The sequence below is a fragment of the Ptychodera flava genome, chromosome 9, assembly GCF_041260155.1.
Source record: "Ptychodera flava strain L36383 chromosome 9, AS_Pfla_20210202, whole genome shotgun sequence".
Classification (NCBI taxonomy): domain Eukaryota; kingdom Metazoa; phylum Hemichordata; class Enteropneusta; family Ptychoderidae; genus Ptychodera; species Ptychodera flava.
In genome coordinates, this window is record NC_091936.1 from 43,303,858 (window position 1) to 43,326,271 (window position 22,414).

Below are 22,414 nucleotides of genomic sequence, written 5' to 3' on the forward strand. Positions count from 1 at the left end.
TCTGCGTTGGCACTGTTTGTCAACAGGTAGTCGTCAGTGCGAGGCAACGCTATTACAGACCATGTCCCGGAGATAAGTGTTTGAGTGCCATTGGGTCGCCTAAAAGACCCTACTCGATCAGGGTTCTCCATGAAAGAGCCTATTCACGGACAGTGTTCGCCAGTTGAACGGTTTCTCAGCTACCTGCGAATTCCGTACCATCCATTACTTAGCAAGACGGGGTTAGCTCCTACGCGACCCCGTGCGTGAGTCACACGGGCCCGTAACGTTTGAAGAAGACAGTGTTCTTTCAACTGACACAAGCCAATGGTACGCCAGTCGACATCCAAGCGCTGATCAGTCAGGCGAACAAATTGGATGCGGTATAATACACTCCACCGAAGACTGTTTGATATATTATGCTTGTGTGGTGCAGTGTTGTGAAGGCGTGTGGCGAGAAGGAAGACGCACCTATATATCTCTGAATTGCGACAGATAGACTACATAGATCGTGATACCGTGAAGACAAGAGAGGGGTGAGCTGATAAATGGAGTTCCGCGAGATACCAGTGACTAACATGACAACGATCAAGGTTAAAATAAGTAATGAATGTGTATAGGAGGTAGAATTCACATCCTGGACTGGTGAATAGACTGACGTATCACAACAACTCAGAAAAACGTTCACACCGATCTCGGAAACCCTCTCCGCTATAAAGTGTCCGTCAAACGTGTATGAATGGATCTACCTAGCATAGTCGATGGGCACGTGCGTTCGAACTCGCCCTGGGCTGTGCCAGTCGCCAAAACTATGTAAGTATAGCATATCATAGCAGGTGATAAGCCCCGCATCGTACAAATTGATCAGTACATTATCCACGTTTTACTTCATAACGGTGGGGGATATGTAGACGCTTTCCACGTAGGCAGTTATCATGTTCATATCCAATTATCCATGAGCCAGCAGATACGAACCGACATTGATAAATAGAAATAATACACTGAGCATTCTTCCCGTAATCGTTTTCAAGGGATTACTCGATCTTTGAAATTTTTCCATTTGTCTGTGTTGGAGTGATGGCAAAGCAACCCACTGGCCTATAATAGCGTTGAAATTTTCTTTTTATAATGAATATGCTCTCAAGGGAAACCGCCTCTTAGTTGGTTTCAGGGGTTAGTTGCCAAGTGGACAATAGATTTCACCGACGATTGACCGAATCCAGGCAACGCCAAGAGTGTACAGTTTCTAATACAAAGCAATCATAGTTTTGCTGATTCCAAGCCAGCTACAGCGTGCCCGGGTCTTCTCGAACATGTTCACTTTTGTTTAAAGTCGTTTTTATTTCGCCTCATTTGACTAACTTGATAATTTATCGACAGGTATATTTCCTTCATTGTGCGTGTAACGTCTTACGTTAATGCCCGTGCAGACGGGTAATAAAAAACAACGCGTCGTACAATACGACGATACAACCCCTTGCAAACCACTCAAACCTATTATACAAAACTTGGTTATTCAGCGATGTCGCAAACTATGTCATCGCTGTGCGAAATGTTTCTCAATACCTTTACTGTCAGGCATTTAAACTAGGAATCATTTGGTAGATATTCTGTTGACAAATGACTGCAGACGCCATACGATTTATTGAACCTGCTCTAACTACACTTGTCCGTAGATCTACCAGACAAACGCAAACCTCGAGGGCTAATGGTACACCTGTCACGTGATTCGGGCCTATTAGTTTGAATTTCAGATTAATTACTACCCACAGTGGCAGAAAAACAAGCTGAGAAAGTGTCGACAAGCGACCCCGACCCTCTTTACCAACGCTAGACTAATCCTGACGTATGCAGGTCTTTCCCATTACACAAGTATACATTAAGAAAATTTATCACCAATTTTACCACTTGGCAATGTCGTCGTAAAACATCAACGCCTAAAGTTGCCAGCGGCTATACGATTTGGCAAGTAGTTCCACTTCATCGAGAAAGTGCATTTTAGTGTTGAAGGTTGGTATTTCTTCAGTTGTTCTACTAAATGCGGGAGCAATGAAAAGACCAACAAAGCCTGGGGAAACTTGAGATGGTCTATTTTCATGTCAGGCTTAGCCTCCTCGATATGCTCGGTCTATTTGACAAAGAAAATAACAACACTCTCTTAAAAAGCAAAACCCCTCCCCGTAATAGAGTAGCTTGGTGTCGACAAAGGGGCTCGTTGGAGCGATATCGTCATGAAAGTGAAGACTAACCTCCCAAACATTGTCCGTATTGTCATTGGAGAAGAGTATATCGATATTAAAAGCGAAATGAATGGAAGACCGTTATGTTGTAGTAGGGCGTCCCGAATTCAAATTGTTTCCGTTCACTATAAAATTACCGGGAACTATAACTTTAGATATTTTTCCACCATAATCATTCCGTGTACGTACCAAGGCCAGTTTCTTTAACAATAGATGTCACTCCAACCTATGCCATGTTTACAAGTCAAACACTGCCATGGGTATTTAAATATGCACTTTTGACTAGGCTTAAAAAATGCAGTTGACACAAAGGACAAAAAACGGCGAAAAGTGAAAAAAGTTACGGCCCCTTACGGCGGAATGCTAGGACTCTCTCAATCTATGGCCTGAACTTTTTGCGAAACTACTGGTCTCAGATTTCACACTCGCGAAATTTGAAAAAAAAACACAAAAAAATCATCAGAGTAAATATATTTATGAGATAGAAAATTATGTTTGTCTTTGCTCTCAGTCAATCAAGGTCATTTTCAGTTCAGTTCGGGAGAGCTTCGAGAAGGCTGCACAGAGATGCACTTAAAAAGTTCGCTAGTGAGATAGACATTCAGTACGAAGCAGTGAGTTGTCAGACTTCACTCGAAGAGTTCCTTTAAAATACCTCAAAGATATCAAGACAAAAACGGACTGAAAATAATTGCCTGAAATGTATGACGCCTGTATGTGTTGACAGTGAAATTCGAACAGTGCTTAAGAAGCGAACACCGTTGTGCTGTACGAGGCAACGAAAGGTCTCCGATTACCGCTGAATAATTGTCATGCTTTTTGAAATTGTGTCATTTGTAAAGCAGCTAGTAATGATGACACGAAAGAGAAGTAGTAGTAGGCTTAAAATTGCCGGTACGGTCCTGGTTTTCATCCATTAAAATTTGTTCTATTTGATGTTTCTCTGGAAATTCCTACCGGACTTTATTTAAACAATTTTCCAAATCAATTATGTTCCAATATTTTCAAGCAATGAACCGTTATAGCTCCGTGGTTACGTCGTTGCCTGAGGGAAAATCCATTTAGAGTAAAAATTGCCGTATACGTGGGAATCAGGAAAGCGTGTTTCTCTATTCAAATGTGATTCTTTTCCATCGGGGATTTTCTTATCTAAATCCCATGTTCTTTGATTGCTTTCTATCACATGACTTGGTCAGATTTCCATCCAGACAAGACACGACGGCTGTCGCGTTCAATATCATTCATCATGCAAAGTTAGGAAAGCTTCTCACAATTGAATGCAAATAATTGATTTCCACCTGTGATTTTTGAAAAGGTCATCCTGTCTCCACTAATAAGGTTTATTTCACCTTGATGTGATTTCATATCAGCGTCCTGTGTTGAATATGAAATGAACAAACGATCTGATAAAAGAACGGAAACACGCTGTTGTGAGAAGCTAGTGACGCTTTTCGTTCTTGCCATCAAGCATCGCGTTACTCTCACAGGCGTTTGGCACATTGCTGGGATAATAATCGTACTTAATATGCAGAATGTCTATATACGACTTGATTATTCAATAAAAGAATCACTGTACGTGATATTAGTGTAGGCCTATAGGCCTACATGTTGACTGGCATTATACACGAATGGCTATGGCTGCCTGGCTCGGGCCCGGCGAACGCACTGCATAATCATCAATGTGTAGAATGTCTACATGACTTGATAAAAAATTAATAAAGAATAACGGTACGTGATATTACTGTATATGTGAGCTAGCTTAACCGAGCGGCTGTAGAGCTCTGCAGGGCTTTGGTCCGGCTTGGGCCCGTTGTCCACCGCTGCACAGACAAGATGGAGTCTGTGCAGCGGTGGACAACGGGCCCAAGCCGGACCAAAGCCCTGCAGAGCTCTACAGCCGCTCGGTTAAGCTAGCTCACATGTACAGTAATATCACGTACCGTTATTCTTTATTAAATAATCAAGTCATGTAGACATTCTACACATTGATGATTATGCAGTGCGTTCGCCGGGCCCGAGCCAGGCAGCCATAGCCATTCGTGTATAATGCCAGTCAACATGTAGGCCTATAGGCCTACACTAATATCACGTACGGTGATTCTTTTATTGGATAATCAAGTCGTATATAGACATTCTACATATTAAATACGATTATTATCCCAGCAATGTGCCAAGCGCCTGTGGTTACTCTGGCGTCGTTCGATCAGAAACGAAAGGGCGAGTTATGGATTCGTTACCCGTAAAGCTGACTTCTAAAGCTAAATATTTAAAGCTCGCAAATATAATATGATTTCCGTTATATTTTTCCGGGTCTGGTCCCTTTTGAATATCACGGTGCGATTTCAAAGTAACACCCCTCTGTAATTTGAACATTTGGGGAGGGGATGGTAAAATTTGTTCATGCGATCGGAAACTTTAAAAGAAGATAGTGTTGTCCAAATGACATCGTCTAAATGAGTGACGTAATATTGCAGAAAGACACGATCTGAAAACTGACCGTGTGAAAGAAAGATAAAAATATCTAATCTAAGAATGAGTTCAAGGCGCATCATTCAATTTCAAATAGCAGAATTTGTATTGATGTTGCCTTCCGACTCAAAGGAAACAGCGACCACTGTAGCATCGGATTCAGTTACGAGTGCATTTGTCGAAACAGAGTTCATCATCGTCAAAGTGAATTGTACTCTCTTTGTGTTCGTCTCTCCGTTGCTGAGCTTAGAAGAATTTCGATTAAAATATTTAGCTTCGTTTGTCCGCCTTCGATGCATCGTCACGTTTTTTTCCCCGTACCAATTCCAATGGTAAACATTTGCAGTGTACATCGTTACTAGTTTCGATCAAGTTGAATAGAATCAATTGAAGATCTGCCAATTCTGTCTTTACTCTGTTAATGAATAGCTCTTCATCAAATTTATCACAACGGACAAAAGAGACTGGGAAATTGGAAAATAGAGAAGGCCATTTGCAAGAATCGATGTTTGCATAATTTTCTTTTTTAGAAATAGCACACAATCGATCATCATCTTGATACGATTGTGTATCTCCAAGAAGTATCAATCATTATTATAATTAATATCTTACGTGACGTCGTCCACGCATTTAAGCGTAGTCTCGCGATAATCCGACGACAGTAATCGTAAACAAGCAAATCGATTGATTGAAAAGAAAATAATTATCTAAATGCACCGTGTTGACGACCACGGTTACGCCTGAAAAGAGTTGAGAAAAAAATGGCGGCTTTATGCAATTGCGTTCAGTCATGAAGAGTTTGGTTATTTGCCAGTAATTATTTTTACGACAGATATGAAATAGGTATTAAAGTCCATCGTGTTCATCGTTAGGGGGTTACGAGGGCGCCATGGTTAGTCTCGGAGCCGTGCGACGACAGGTAAGACGCATACACACGGGCACAGAGTTGCCCGTAACCCGTTACAACCCTCTTGTGTCGACTCGACTCGTCCCTTCAAACCTCCATGTCCACCCTGACCTATTCCGTTGTCCATTATGTGGTCAAAGATATAACTGTTTCGAGTCGATTCGTCTCCATGCAGATCAAGTAAATATTGAAAGTCAACAAAACTTGGCTATACAGCCAGGCCCGTTTGATAAAGAGAACGTCGCTGATTGATTACGAAACAATATAATCTATTGTCTGTGTACAAACTTACATAACCGATCAAATATATTAGGCTTAGTACAGGGCAGGTACTAACTCGACCGGTTCGGCCCCTTCACTCCCCAAAAACCTCGTTATTGTCTTCACCAATGGACCTTTCGCTTCGAAGAAGTTTAGCGTATTCGGACAAAGTCCCGGGCGTCATTCCGTCCGGCCAGTTGCAATGCAACTTTGCCTTTTTTCGTACAATGTCTTTCTTCGCAGAATTTTCAAGTACCGACATTTGAGCTTTCAACAGTTATTTCTATACAGACACACTGTCTTTATGCATAGACCCTTGGTAACAGACTACATACGTCACACAGAATCCCTTCCCGGTATAACTGGGCACAATATTCTACAGAAGCTACTTAACTGTATCTTTAAAAACCATCCAACAAAAATTACAGCCCTTATTGAAATATTAGCAAGCACTATCGCAGAGTTAGCTATATTCCGGCAATAAGATATAAGGCCGAGCAAAATGGAGGCACTCAACTGATTTAAATGTTACTGCACGCAATGTTCTCCTCAGTGCATTGTGTACAACTTCAGAGAGACGTCATGCAAATTCATTCGGACTTTTTATCGACAAAGATGATACACCCAGGGTCACCTAATATTTGGTTTTAGCCACAGTCAGGAAACGTGGTTGATCGAGGAAGAAATCTTGTTTTTGGTGATGATAATGGCGGCTCAGGTAGAATGCGCCTCAGGGACAGACATTGGAACTCTCAAACTTTTACAATTCGTAAGTTCTATTCTCCCACATGTAGGGCTCACTTTAAAGCTCCTGATGTTAGGCAAATTTTCATCGTTTTAGCTTTTCGAAAATCGAAAAATTTAGTATTTTTCTCCATACGCATAAGGATGGCGGTAATTTTGAATGCCAAATATCGATAAATACTGAGTATTTTGTTTCTCGAACCAAAATTTGCGCGGTGTCCCCCGATTTTTATTCTTGATTTTGAAAGAGAATGTTTGAAAGATTCGTTTAGGAAAGTTTGAGTAAAAGTTTAAGTCTTTCACTTTCGAAGAGCATTCTACCTTAATGGTGTCGACGTACACACTTTCACATCAAAGTCCTTAAAGGGAGGAGGTCGTCAGAACTGCGCCTGTGTGACTTTAGGCTGCGTTCACGAAAAATGGCTAGGGGTTGGAGGAATTCAGGGGGATTCGAAAATTTTTAGGGTTAGTAGAGGGGGACTTGAAAAATTTGCTCTGCCTGTCGGGGGGACTTGAAAATTTTTTGGTTCCCTTTTACGTTTTCCATTTTCTAATTCCAAGTTTTTGTAGGTAATTCAATGAAAAATGAATACCATTTTTATGTCATCCAATTGTTGTAATGTTTGTAATAGTTTAACAAAATCAAGAACCATTTTGTCACATTTCATGACTTTTATCTCGAAAAAATCTAAACATTGATGATTTGTCGTAAAAAAAACAAACTTGAGCCTAGTAACACGTCAACATAGCTGCATCATTTAAAAATTATGATATTCATTATGACAAATATATTTCAACTTTCATCAATCGCCAACGTCTCTTGGTTGCATCGTTTACATTATGACTCTTTAGAGTAGTTCCGATGATACCTCCCTTTAATTAGTGGATAAGATACTTAAATTAGTGCAAGAAAAGACTGGCTAAAACATCATTTACAAGTTGAGGGCAACATTCTTCCAAAAGTAGCATTTTCGGTGTTGTGTTATTGTACCCAACAACACAATCACTCTGATAATACAATTGTAAAGTTAGACTTTCGCTGCCTCGGCAACAGATATTCGTACTTACAAACTTTAATGCACTTTTGTTCTACCACTAGAGGGGGCTCATTTTTGAAGCTCGTGGAGTAATAAAATTTTCACCGGCTTATTTTGTTGAAAATCGACAAATTTTACTTCCTTCATAGAGTTACTATACGGATCGCAGCCGTTTTAATTCCAAGTGTCGGTGAATATTTGGTCAAATTGGTCAAAAACCCACGTCACCGCATCATTTTTGGAAATACTTCCAGCCTATAATTGTCATTGGCCTTTGTCATGCAATCTGCGATTTTTTTATTTTAGAAGAGGATCAACAGGTTTTGTAATTGTCTAAACTTATCCGCTGGAGCTAAAATAAGTAAATTTATTTAACAATGATTTACTAGATAAAATTGACGATGTTACAGATCAAAAAAAAAATCTTTGTTCCCCAAACTTTACAATTAATCCTTTGAAATAGTCAAATCATAACTTGCAGTGCTATAAAGAAGAAAACAATATGATTTTAGCAGTATTGATTTTCAAATAACATCAGCTGAGTTGCTTTGATTTTTTATTGACAAGTTCTAAACTTTCATTTTAACATCAATTTTAACATTTAATATGTATCTTTAGGTATTAATGGGATGTTGATTTTTTCCCATTGCCAAGGGTCCCTACAAAATGTTTTGAAATGTCGAAAGCGTCACCGTTGAAATATTTTCTTCGCAGCGCCCTCAACCTTCACGTTTCGCCTCGTCCATTATTTTGAAAAGAAAGCTACAGTGCAAAATGTTTACCCGTTTCTTACAAAAGTTGTACGATGGTCTGGCAATGCTACGTGGCTCTTCTTAGATTTGTCAGAGGTGTATTCATCCTAACAATCATTCGATTCTACATTTATACGCCGAAACTGAACATCTGGTCCCGTTGTTTTTTCAAGGCTTGAAAATAGTACGCCACTAAAATGTGCGTGCGTCGCTAAGCTCGTGCCAGTTGGTGCATGACGTCACAAGTGTTCATAATTACTGCGCAAAACCTATAAGAAATTAATTAACGGGACTGACTAAGCATTTCTATCAATCAGACTAATTGGTCACGGTGACTTGACGTATATGTACTTTCGGATTCCCGTTATCGCATTAAAATGTCGTTTGGCGAAATGTGTACAGTGCCTTTCGCGAAAAGTGATCAATTTCACAGTAATGCATCGCTTAAAGAGAGGCTGTTGGAATTCTGCTCGAAAGTTGCCAGGGACCCCCACGACCAAGGTAAACACTGTATTAAGGGTACGTTGGCGATTGATGAAAGTTAAAACATGTTGTTAACAATGAATATCGTAAAATTTAAATGTTGCAGCTATGTTGACCTGATGCATCTAGATATCATGCATGAAATACATTGTTTGTAAACAAGAAAGTCGCACACGCGCAGTTCTGATGACTGCCTTCCTTAATACACTGTTGCGAAATGGAAATATAATGACTTTTCTCGTGAAAATAGTGTGTAACACGATTGGAACTAATTTGGAATAATTGGATGGGGAAGTAACATTTTTGAGAAATTTGAAAAATATGAAAATCCAATTATCCCAAATTAGTTCCAATCGTGCTGTGTACTTATTAAAATATTGATTATTGTAATCCTAAGCAACAAGTCTCTGTCCTTTCAAATTATTGTGTTATTTCTAGTCCATGTGAGCAACTATTAATGTCGTTCTGTTCACTGAAACATGCTTAATTGGCAGTCATCTGATCTCTATACTCTCCTTGTTTGTAGATATACCAATAAATGATTCGATAAAATAATTTATAGTACATACCAGAAATTATGTCATCTGCATATTTACATACGTGTATAACGCAAGATGAGGGTAGAACTCTGAGGAATAATAATTCAAAATGTTTCAGTAATCAGAGCAAAAGAAAACAATTCTCATGCGCAAATAACCTCAAAAGATGATGACTTTTTCCTTTGAAGTAGGATAAGAGATTACGATATTATGAATGAGTGCGCGCTAATTTCGTCAGAAGATGTCTCACTGAAATGTCGACTCAGAGTCTACGAACATAAATTCAATGTTATGATTTTTATATATCGAATTGTCGCAGCTGTCGCAACAATATTTAATATATTTCAATGCCTATCACCTTTAGTCCCACTACCGAGTGCTCGATAAGCAATTTGGGCGTACACGTCAAGCGTATAGTCTGCCCGGTAAATGGCGCCACCAAGAGTTCACCAGCCAAGTCGGTTACCACAGCGACGGCCAACTGTTTACGTCTGCCATGTGGTTTACTGAGTCAAGATAACTGTCGAAGAATTACAACATTATGAGCATTCGGCGAAATCAACACAGATCACAGTGTAGTTAATTATCTACCTATTTCAATTACTTTATTATTTACGATAGTAGATACAGTGCTGATGAAAGCAAAAGTTTACGACATGATAAAGAAAAATTGTTGTGCAGTCATCACAAGTACGTGAAATTTAGCAAGGTCAAATGAGTAGCTACTGGCCCGTGGCTAGGTCGACCTACTTTGATCAAGGTATCAGTGATAGTATTTTACGTACGTGGCTTGGCAAGACATTGAATGACTTTGAGACATAAAAGCAATTAATTATAGGTTATCACAAAACAAGTCTCGAATACGCATGTCGATTTTTTCGACAGTTAAATGGCCATTAAGTTTCATTATACCGCTGAAATAAATTGAAAACAAACTCATTGACGGTTAGAGGGTCATGCGTATCCTGTAAGCCCAATTACTTATTATGATTATTTTCAAAATGATCATTTATAACCCGTAAGGTCCTGTAAAATGTATAATAAAACATGTTAAATGTTTATGGAAAAACTGAAACAAAACGGTATGATTTTTTAATACAATTGGCTTTGAACTGGAACAGCAACCACCAGGTGTACAAATATCAAAACTTCATAACCCTTGACAAGGTACTTCGCCACTCCCATTCGCCAATGGCAATTAATTAGAGCCACGCGGGGACCATCTCCAAATAACGGAATATCCTATAGCGACGGCCTTAGACCGTAATATTGTTGTCTTGAAAGGTGGTCGGTGAATTGGCGTGATTGGTAGCTATGAGCATCAATAGAAAGCCCTTTGATTCTCATGGCACGTTCTTTTACCGTAACTAAGGCATGTTCAGTCAATGGTGCTGACCCCGGCCTTAGTTGACATCCACTTATGCCGAGTTTCTCGACTTGAAACTAGGGGTCGAGTCATGAATAAAATACAGATCTTCGGAGACTGATGTCGCGCATGTGCCACTAACGGAGACGATTTCGTCTTGCTATTGACAGAAAAGCTTAGGCACAATCGGGAAGACAATACCCTAGATGTAATAATAGCATTGTGGGTAGTGATCAACATAGAGCTTTTGTCTGGCCTGAAACGATTATTGAACCAAGGCAGGAAAAAGAGAGAGCTATTTGTACACAATCAACGCGACTTCGCAGGTATTATGTAGAGCTTATAGGAAAGACTCCACGTCGCTAACGTGCTGTTGATTTTCATTCCGATCACACTTCTGCGGGTGATCGAGTGGTGCTGAGTGTCATCCTGAAAAAGCTCGTTCAGATCCACGTAACAGTAGGGAGACAGCCAATGCTGAGGGTCGTTCGACACAGACTCTCTGACAAATTGTCGATTTGTAAGCAAAGCTGACTCGGCTGTGCAGAAACGATGATTACTTCAACGGACTGTTGCATGTATTATTCAGCGCGTTTGACCAGGCACTCGTCGGAGAACGTTTAAAACTCGAGACAACACTCGCGATGTGATTCGGAATATAGGCCTGGTCGTCGAATGAATTCTCTTATAGTAACACCACGCCGCGACTCGGGTTTAATCAGCCGCTAATTATGGCCCACACTCGGTAACAATGTCATTCCAGCTCGAAGTCTCCGGGACAACCAGAGGAATTGTGATATTTGAAATGATGTCGATGAAATATGTCGATGTCCATGCTGATCCCCGAAAAGCTCTTTGAACACGTTTCGCCAAGGGTATTTATCCGACACGTCGGTGTTTGCAGTCTATGTCAACAGTAACAACCGCTATTTCATACAGGTGAGCCGTTCATTGTGGTAAGTCAACCAAAAAAATGGCTGCTTATCTCAGTGAAGAGGTGCTCACGCCTAAACAGTTGAAGAGAAAAATTTACGGAAAAACTTCTGTGGTCCGTATCAAGGGTAACAGTAATATGCCCGGCATAACTTACACGTCACGTGAAGGACAAAATAATTTATTTCACAGGTTGTCGAGGCCTGACAAAGTGCCCAGGGCCAAAGGACTCAGCCATGGAGACGGCCAGAGAAAACCGTATGACGATAACAGCGCCAGGCTTATCACAGGATATTTCCCACCGCCGATCCGTGATACAGGCACGCCGTCACGAAGACCGCTTCTGTCGACCCAGTCTTGCCCTGCGGACATAGAAGCCAGCGAACTGAGGACTTACTCGATTGTGAATGACAGTCGACAAGTTGAAAGCCTCGAATCGCTGAGAATGAGACAGCGAAAAAGAACCGGGCGGCGAGAGAGACCGTCTCTGCTGTCGAGGCTCTCCGAAGAAGCGAAGGAGGTGATGAAAGAAATTCGCGAAGAAATGGAACGTGAGAAACGAGAGAAGGAGGCAAATATCACGGCCATTTTTGAAAGCGCCAGAACACACAAAACGACAGAGGAAATCAGTATGGGCAATTTTGAGGATGATATTAATATCGAGTCAGTCGGCAGTGTGGATGAACGTCTACACGATTTAGAAAGACCGACTAGTGACGCAAAACGGCACAAAATATCCATAGTCAGCAGCACTGGCAGCGCCACGAACAGCTTGACCACTGAGTCACGATCGACGTTTACGGACAGTGAACGGGAAATTAACGGCAGTACGGGCGATGACAGAACATCCACGCCACCGGAATCGGTTCCACCCGGGACTATTAGTCGCGTAAGTCTTGTGAACGACGCCATAATTGAGGAGGAGGAATATGCTTTGGATTTTAATGTTCGCAGAAATAAATTCATTAAAGTACAAGCCACTCCTCTGGTACGGTTATCAACAAAAACACGTTCGCCGAGGCCGGCCAAATTAGATCAAAAACATCCTGTGAAATTTTTCCAGAACTCCAACGGTACCCTGTACAGCAAAAGACAAAGACTGATGAAACGACAGGATTACTGTGATATCAGTTGCTCTCAATCAGGGGAATACAATGAGACCAGATCGTATAGGAAAACACCGCCAATACCTTTACATGTACTCAAGAAAATCAAACAGGTGGAAGAAAATGAGGCGGAACAGAACTCGCCGCCTCCGCCACCTCCGAAGCCGACGCCGAGACTGTACAAGGAAAGGTCTTTTCAAGTTACAGGTCCCGGCTACGACATAAGGTACCACCAGCCACTTTACTACAACTACCATCCAGAGTTGAACCCTTTGGAGAAAAAACTGCAGACCGAATCAGTCGAAAAGTGCAGAGCTTGGCTCGACAAATGGGTGATCTCTGAGTAACGGTGGGAGACTTGCAATGTTTTGAGAATGTGTGGACTTTGATTGCGCTAAATTGATTTTATCTCAGTACTGTTTACTTTTTATGATGTTGGTAGATCAATTGTTGCAATGTAATATTCCGTTTATTGAGTTTACCAGGAATTGCCCAGGTCACAGTACTCGAAAACAACCCCCTAATACTGTAGGATTTTCTGAAAAAAAATATACGCTTCATTTTTGTTTCACTGCACGTACAGCATTTGTTCTACTATCCTCTGCTTTTGTTGTCGGAATTCTTTGGATATCAGTGACGCAGCTTAGAAACTGATTTAACCACAGGCACTTAGATTTAACTCCGACCAGGGTTAATGCTTTAATATATTTGGATACGATTAAAGCCAAGTTTAATCTCCAGTACCCTATCAATGACGATAAATGTTCAGCGACCTTGCAAACAGTTTGCACGCAGGCGCAGTCTGTCACAAATAAAAAATGGTACCGATGCAAGAAACCGTGACAATGCACAGAGGAGAAGTTTTCGTCTGAGTTTAATACGTTAGGATTGCCGTTGGCAAGACAATGTGGTTGTTAAGACCTTGTATCTGCAAATTTGGTACTTGAATACGAACAAAAGAAGATATACTTCGTTACCCTGGCGACAGTTGATTTAACGATACATAGTACACAACGTAAAACACATGTCACTAGAAGAAGTTTTATCTTTTACTTCACTTAAAACGAATCCCAATAAGAGGTCCTAGTGCTTTTCACACTCCAGAGGGGAGTTATTGCTCCTAGACAAGGTATTTCTGATTTTTTGATTAGTTCAGGAACCGGAAGAAACTTTACAAAACTTTCATGATATTTCACGAAACAGATCTGATTCCGTCCATTTACTAAGCCAGGGACCAGTCCGTTCTTTCATTTACACAACATTCTCTGCGTGTTTTGCATGTTACGCCTCCTCGAGGCGAGAAGGCCAAACACACAGTCAAGTGGATGGGTCAATATCCAAAGACCAAAATCAATTCATTCTCAAATCAGTTCTCCGCCCAATTATAGGCCATCGTCCGCGAAGGCCAAAGCACAAATTCGCTGCAAATATACTTATGCAGCATATAAGCTATCGTGACATATATAGAGATGTCGCTCTTTGATTCGTAATTCAACATATCATGTTTATAAAAAAAACCAAAACTTATACATTTACATTGTTAAAAGTGGGTAGCAAAACAAATCTTAAAATCTTCATAATATAGTGTTAAGATTTTTAAGACAAAAAATTTTTGCCAAACTTCACTCTTTTATTCTGTACAAAATTCACAAACTTACTGATATATATATTCTTTCACTTTATTTTAAATATAATTTACATTCTTGAAAAGTTTTCTCATGCTGTTGGTGTTATAATCAACGGGATATGTGGACCTGGTTATCGTTTTCACAAGAAATGTATCGATAAATTTTAGTGTATACATATATTTTTAAATGACTCAGCCCTAAAAACACATCTATCAATGTCCAATATTCGCAAACTATCGAAATTACGATGAAATCAGGTGTTACCCTTCTCTATTCACCAACAAAAAAATTTCGGTGAGAAGAATTTATTTTGCAAGCTATTGAGCATGTTTTGAAAATGACTCCAACAAAAACATCGGATAAATTCGAAAATATGAGTCACTGCTGGTGAATAAAGAAGGGATGTTACATCAACAGTTTTTTCGTACTATCAGAAAATAGTAATTGGAGGTGAGTAAGGTGAGAAGGTGATATATACGAATGTTATGTAATGTGCAGCTATACGAGGCTTTAAGTTGAAGTACATTTTGTGAGCACCTACGTACTCATACTATACGATGTAAAAAAATCCCTAGCAGTGAGAATGTTTACACACCATTATGATAGGTGGTATTTCTTACAGACATGTCTTTGATTATTGAGCATTTTGTACACTTAAATACTTAAATACTAAACTTAAACAAATATCTTGCTTTTCATACATGTGATTTCAGTGTATGATAAGATAAAAGCTATTCTGTCATCACTAAGATCAAAATGTCACAGAGGCTTTTATTGTGCTGTTAAGTTTACGACACATTCGAGAGTTTCTTGGTCAAAACAGCGCATGAAGACAGAGCAACTGGTCGGTGTTCTCGTCACCAAACAAAGTCATAATTTTTGGTACATGTTTGTTTTGAATATTTCAAAAGAACTGCTTGAAATACGATATTACACATATCACAAACAAAAATGTTCTATCTTCCAAACTTTTACACAATGATAGAGAATTTATGTTAATATTTAGTACATGAAGTTGGCATTACATTTTTTATCAAAATGTGTCAGGTATTTTATTGCTCGCCCACTTTGTTAAATTTTTTATCGATGCTTTTCAATTCACTTCAAAGGATCAAAACAAGACGGAACATAATTTATCCACCGATGTGAATTTTTTATAATAACTATGTCTATGTCAGGAATTTCACCATCTTGTAGTTTTCTGCATGATTTCCGCGAGACTGCATTGCCATGACAACAGAACAGACATGCCAAGACAGTTGGGTAATGCTAACGTTTTGAACTGTTCAAATATTTTTGTAGACAGCGCTATATACGAACAGTCCTCCAGGGAATGTGGCATGAAGGAATTTTATGTTGAGAACTCCATAAGGTGTAATTTTATGTGTTTTCATTATTTTTGTTCTATTTATAATATACAGTTTCTTGATCCATTCTCGAAATTATGTAAATATGCCCAAAGCTCAACTTTTCGAATGACTGAACTGTGAAACTGTTTTGCCGACTGGAATTCAAATTTCAACAATATCATATTGCATGTTACAGATAACGTCTTTTGTCGGAAAGGCTGTTCCTTTGTCTTTCAACGTACTCTAGAGAGTGCAGAAGACGATTTTACTTGTTTACTATGACGAAAATAATGAAAACATTTTTACAAGTTACAGCTGTCGTCCCTTTTGTTCATTTAATGCGAAAGAGGAGCCAGAATGGTTTGCATAACATCACGTGTTCTCGGATCAATGTCCACGAGATTTTACGAGAAATTCCTATTATGTTTTAAATGGCCAGTACTTGTAACTTCTGATGTCCTTTTCACTATTTTTTATTTTAATGTCAACTACAGTTTCTTGCTCTACTCACCAAAGCATGTCGAGATACGCAGTATTCATAGTATAAACTCAGTCTGTATATGTGTAGACTGCATTGTTATAGTGGATCAATGAATTTTGGTTCGGACTAGAATTCAAATGTAAACAATTACAGTGTATTCAACATGTATAGACGCTGTGCTGGCGAGCTAAATAGTTGGTGTCTCAATATACTTTGGGGAGTAGAACATGAACTTGCAATTGACATACGAAGCAGAAATAGTGAAAACAATCATCCAAAGTTACAGCCACTTGCCCTTTCACTCAAAAGTTTAAACCACAGTAATAACTGTTGTGGTAATTGTCAGAGGTTTAAACTGTCGTTGCCTAGCTCCACTTCGTAGAAGCAAAACACGAAACGTCAGATGTACCCTTGGGTAATGATAGTTATCCATTCTCTCAGTAATTTTACACAAACGAAGAACTCACCAAGGAACACTGTACGATATCATGTGGTCTGTGGTCTCTGACCTGACCTTCCTGACATTTTTCAAATAAATTATTTTTGTGTCTTTTGGAGACAAGCTACTGGTTTGTCTACTAGAGTCTGTCCAAACCAATACCAATAACATCAACGGAGTTACTGTGGTGTCGATGAGTTGTTGCCAAAGTCTCTCTCTCTCTCTCTCTCTCTCTCTCTCTCTCTCTCTCTCTCTCTCTCTCTCTCTCTCTTGGAAATGTAAATATCAAAATTATGTGGTTTTATTTTCAAAACTGCTGAGCTCTGTTACGTTCAACAAATACAATGTGAATATGTTTGCAAAATTTTGTAATATTTAAATAGCTTGTCAAAGCGGTTTGTCTTGTACCTTACTGGCACATACTCACTCTTGCATATGCAACAATTGTAAAAGAAAATTAAATTCTACATTACTTAAATCACCGCTGGGTTTGTATAAGCGTTATTTGTCTTGTACGATGTAAGTTTTATCCTACTTTGAAATATGTTGATGAATTCTCCGTCCCGCGCTACCACAACAATGGACCGTCGAATTTGAATCCCTTGCTTGAGAAATGTACATATTGGTAGCAGATATCGTGTTAAACCTATTGGCTATTGTTGATTTCCATTGTTACGGTGAGATCGTTGATACAAGTTGAACTAAATCTGCACCGAGTTGCTAGCTTTTGAATGATGAGATGGGAATTCTAGTTAATTAGAGCGGGGGAGACACGGTCATGTCTGTCCACAGATCAGCCAACAACGCCTGCTGTGCAAATACTCACCTTCTATTGTTAGTGCTAGCTTTAATTTTGTGACTGTATCCAGCTTGAAAAAATGCCAAGTTGCCTTTGGCAAAACAGACTCTGAACACAATTGGTACAAGTACTACCTACAGACCACTGATTTAAGGCGATCGTATCGAAGTGTCTTGACGTGGGATTGTAAGCTTACAGTTGGATCCAAACTTACCGATAAAAAACCTGAAATTCAGTTTCAATGGTACACCGTTAAGTATGTACTCAATACTTTCTTCGACCGAATGCATTTGTAGAGGAAGAATTCTCTCAGTCCAGTAGCCAGAGACAAACAGAACAATACAGAGTAATTATAGGATTAAACCAAGCAAGCACTTGAGTCGAGCTTTTTTTAATCCGCGGGTCGCTAACACAACAAACCTGCTATATTCTACTGAGGAAACAACAATATATGCACTGAAGTAAAGATTACGATGAGTTCATTCCGTTACTCGATGAGTGAGATGTCATTCTATCGCAGGCTTGCTGAGTCAGTAACTATAGGAAGACCATGCCGGTACCCGTGTAGAGATATATGTAATGCTAAATCGATGTACACTCCGTACAAAAACATCAAAGATTGAGTTTCCAAGTGTTATGATAAATATAATATCTGTAAGTCTAAACATTCATGCAGTTCTGAAATTAAAGTTTTTTTCCGCTGAACTTCCAGTTCCACTTCACATCAATACAGAGAACAAAGGAAATGGAATAATTCTCCATGGATAACTTTCATTAATGTTTGTTTTGAAGGACATTACCAATACAGGCAGAACTTGAAAGTGTTGTAAATTCCTGTTTGATCACATCATGTATGTACACTGAGAATGGTGTCAGAGGTAATGACCCGTAATTGTGGCAACGTTACAGTGTGGATGACGTCATTCAGAGCTTAAAAACAATTCAAATTAATTAAGGAACTATTGACGGCTCACTGGCCCACGCAATGGCCATTATTTTCTCTCTGGCCCACGCAATGGCCATTATTTTCTCTCTTTTGCATTCCGAAAGTGATGTCGCTGTCACAATTGCTGATCTTGTTAATGTGACAACAGTTTTGTTTGATTTGTTTCTTTCTGTTAAGAAAACTGGATGAATTCGAGTGCTACTGACTCTTACAACAGTTTACATACATTTGTTTGATCTGTCTGATAAATACAGTAATATTATATCGATTGGAGATGACAGTGAATAAAATTTGTGTGTGTTTGAGTTGAGTGTAAACAGATACTTGTTAAAACAAAGTCGGCTGGTGGTATCTTCCCTGCCAGGCACAACAAACGCATAGCATAGTGACAATATTTATGGTAAGTATACTGGGTATAAGAAGATTTCAAGTACCGCTCTAAAGAAGAAAGCGTAAATACAAGGCAGATATCTCGTGTAAACGCTTCTACTGCTTGGCAACCTCTACCAGTGAGTCATCGCAGAGCGTCGTGAAAACCGGTTGACCGCTATCGTTCTTTGTTTTACGTGTATCACCAGGACAGCAATAGCAGCGGAAATTTGTCCAGTTAAACAGCGCCGTAGGAAGTGACTATCTTAGGTGTTTACTTGTCGTCAATTGTTTCCGGAATGTGTCTTTTGTTCAGATGCTATTAATGAGGCTTCGTTCGAAGTCAGATAATTAGAATATTGAGAAGGAGATTTTTATCTCTCACAATTTGCTCGGTAGGGTGACACTCTTGTTTTGGTTCACCATTTAAGGTAGAATGCGCCTCGGGGACAGTTAGTCGGACTCTCGAATTTCTACAATTCTTTTCTAATCTATACTTGTGGGGGCTCATTTTAAAGCTCTTGGAGAAAGAAAAACTTTCACCGTCTAAGTTTTTCGAAAATCCAAAAAATAATTTTTCCCCATAACACAGGAATGGCGGCCATTTTGAATTTTAAATGTCGCGAAATGTTAGGTAATTTGATTTGCTAGTTCCAAACTTTGCACGTTGACCCCAGATTTTTATTGTTGATTTAGTAAGAGAACGGTTGAAAGTCTCATTTAGGAAAATTTTAGCAAAAGTTTAAGGCTTTCACTTTCGAGGCGCATACTACCTTAAGTGCGTCGATGAGAACTTTTACATTTGCATGTACGCTGAATTTCTCCCTTGAGTTGCAACCTAGTACATTCAGTGAAGTAAGTTTCCTATAACAACTAACCAACCTTGTGTTTCTTTGTCGTGCCCTGCAATTATCCCCTTTCTCAGTCTATATATGTCCAATCCGAGTATTGATTTCCTTTATTCAGCTGCCCTCTTGGCGTCTCTATACTTTTAACTGCATGTTGTCAAACAATATATTCCTTCCTCCCACCAATTTTTCCCCACCCTGCCTACCCCCTTCTTCCTCAGTGCATTGGCCTGAGTACGTGTACATTAGCATAGACTTGCCCCAACATTTATTTGCCGCTTGTCATACTTGCTAAGTACAGTTTATTTTCAAACATGGCTGTCTTTCAGACCTGGTTGAGGGACTGTGTTATTATACTCACTACTACTTCACAGTTGTCAACGCTGAGTATTACGCGTGCAGGAATGAGCCTTAAACTCGAATTAAATATAACCATAAATGCGACACAGGTGTAATAATTAATGGCCTTGCAGTATATCATGATATAAAGACTTCATATCATGATTAGGATCGTCGGAAAAATTCACGCCGATATAAATCATGGTGTTTCTTTGATATATGGACAATAGGCAGCGACGATCGATATTCTGAATTAGCATAGCGTGCGAGGATTAGTTTAGCTGTCTGGAGAGACACAAATACGTGTAAATATGTATGGGGTCATTTAAAAAGTTCAACAACAATTGCAGCGGTAACGATCAAAATAACAGTAATTGTGGATGACATAGTGTACACAGATGACGAAAGTGGTGGCGCCGATTTTGTTTCCATGACTACCATTGTGGCCATCTGTGCCTGTTTTCTGACAAGGGTGATGATATTGATTAAATGATACAAAATCTCAAAAGTTGTTTCAAAGAATTTCTCGGGAGTTAATAGAAGTGATTAGAATATATGTTCCGATGGTTCACCATTTTGAACTTACGATATTCATGTGGAAACCCTTTTTTAAGAATGGTGATACACGTAACACTTGTTGTCGTGCGTGCTAGTAGGCCTATATTTAATGCGTTACCGGATGCAGACATTGATTTTCGAATAAGCTGATCAGAAAATTGCAGAATTTCAGAAACCAGAATGACGTATTAGTGACGTCAGGAACCACAGCAGTTGCACAAAGCCAGTTGTATCGTGTTCCCTATACAGGTTATAGTCTATCATGTGATGCAATAGATTTATCTGTGACGTAAGTATACTTCGGTTAACGCCCTTACGTCTCTGCTGGACAATGGAAAGAATTTGTGCCTTTAAACACTAGTGGCAATCAGCAAAAAGATTCTGCTTTTTTCCAACACTGCTTCAAAAAATCTATTCATGTGAGCAATGCGTGAATACTAGACGCGGTGAGAATGTACGGTCGCTTGTGGATAGGTACACGGCGAACGCCCCTGATGAACGCCCCGCTGACGTTCACCGTGCAACTGAATCACGAGCGACTGTGAGATGCGAGAACCGAGGAAATCGTTCTAGTTGCCTGTCCAATGGAAAGTGCAAGGGTTTCATGTGTAAATAGTAAAGTTTACCGAAAGCACAGACCAAAGAAAGAGAGCGTCTATGACAAAAGTAACACTTTGTAAACTCATTATGTCTCGACGATGAATGTGGTTACGAAGAGACGACGACGACAACGATGATGATGATGATGATGATGATGATGATGATGATTATGATAGAAATGAAAATCACGATTGTAATTAAGAGTTTAAATAAGTATCGGGTTCAAAGTGTAAACCTTGGAAAATCATTGACCCGAACGTATAGTAGCTGTAACGTTTGATGATGTTTTCAACACGTCTGGTTTGTATGTTCACTACAGTTTCTTGTTCTACTCCCTAAACCATGTTGAGATACACAGAATTCAGCTTTGTCAACTGTACATGTTTAAACTGCATTGTTATTGTTGACAAGTGAATTCTGGTCTGGACTGGAATTTGAATGTAAATACAGTAGTAACAGTGTATTTTACGGGTAGAGACGCTGTGTTGGCACGCTACATAGAGTGTGTTGGGAGTGGAACATGAACTTGAAATTGAATTTAAAAAACAAAAATACATGGGAGCATTATTAAAAAATACAGCTACTGGCCCTTTAATATGAGTATTCACTCCAAGCAACATGCCGATTCTAATGTGTATTAATATAGACCGTTTTGATACCTTTAGGCCTATATTAAATTTTCCTCAGCTGTTTATCCTTAACGTTTCGTTATCTTCTCAGATGTTTCATGAAGTAGATTCATACTTCTGTTTTTTCTCTTAATTCTTATCTTTATCTTTAATATTCTATAAAAGGTGATTTTTCTTCACAGATCCATTTTCCATTAAAATCTAAGTTCATTAATCCAACTCTCTAATACCGTATTTGTCTTCCTTTTAATATATAAAAATTACTGGTAAAAGTAATTGTGACAATATTAGGAAATTAAGGTTAAGATGAATTCCATTTAAATTCAAATTGAAGTAAAAGACGAATGTCTGAACAAATAAATTGTTTATAACATTTCTCACCGGTTTATTAAAACAATCGCCGCGCAAATCTTCATCAGAATATGCGCAGATTTAATGGTTTTTAATTTTTATTTAGTTTTGAATGTATGAATTTTTTGATTCACTTAAGATTCAAAGAAATTTGACTTTGCCGAGTCTCTTTATTCCGCCAAATATTACTCCGAATTCAATTTGTTTTGTTGAGAAAAGTTTGCGCTGAACACGCACAGGAAAATAAACAAACTGGCCATAG

At 39.2% G+C, this 22,414-nt stretch overlaps 2 protein-coding genes across 2 annotated transcripts in view; both read left to right on the top strand.

The window, feature by feature from the left end:
• The window catches only part of LOC139141127 (probable serine carboxypeptidase CPVL), a 601,148-nt gene that overhangs the window by 493,904 nt on the left and 84,830 nt on the right, over positions 1 to 22,414 (top strand). The window lies entirely within an intron of this gene.
• LOC139141104 (uncharacterized) lies at positions 29 to 16,840 on the top strand. The gene is made up of 2 exons (XM_070710682.1): positions 29 to 792; positions 11,903 to 16,840. Exons 1-2 carry the CDS (start codon positions 719 to 721, stop codon positions 13,161 to 13,163), a joined length of 1,335 nt encoding a protein of 444 aa, XP_070566783.1. The 5' UTR covers positions 29 to 718; the 3' UTR covers positions 13,164 to 16,840.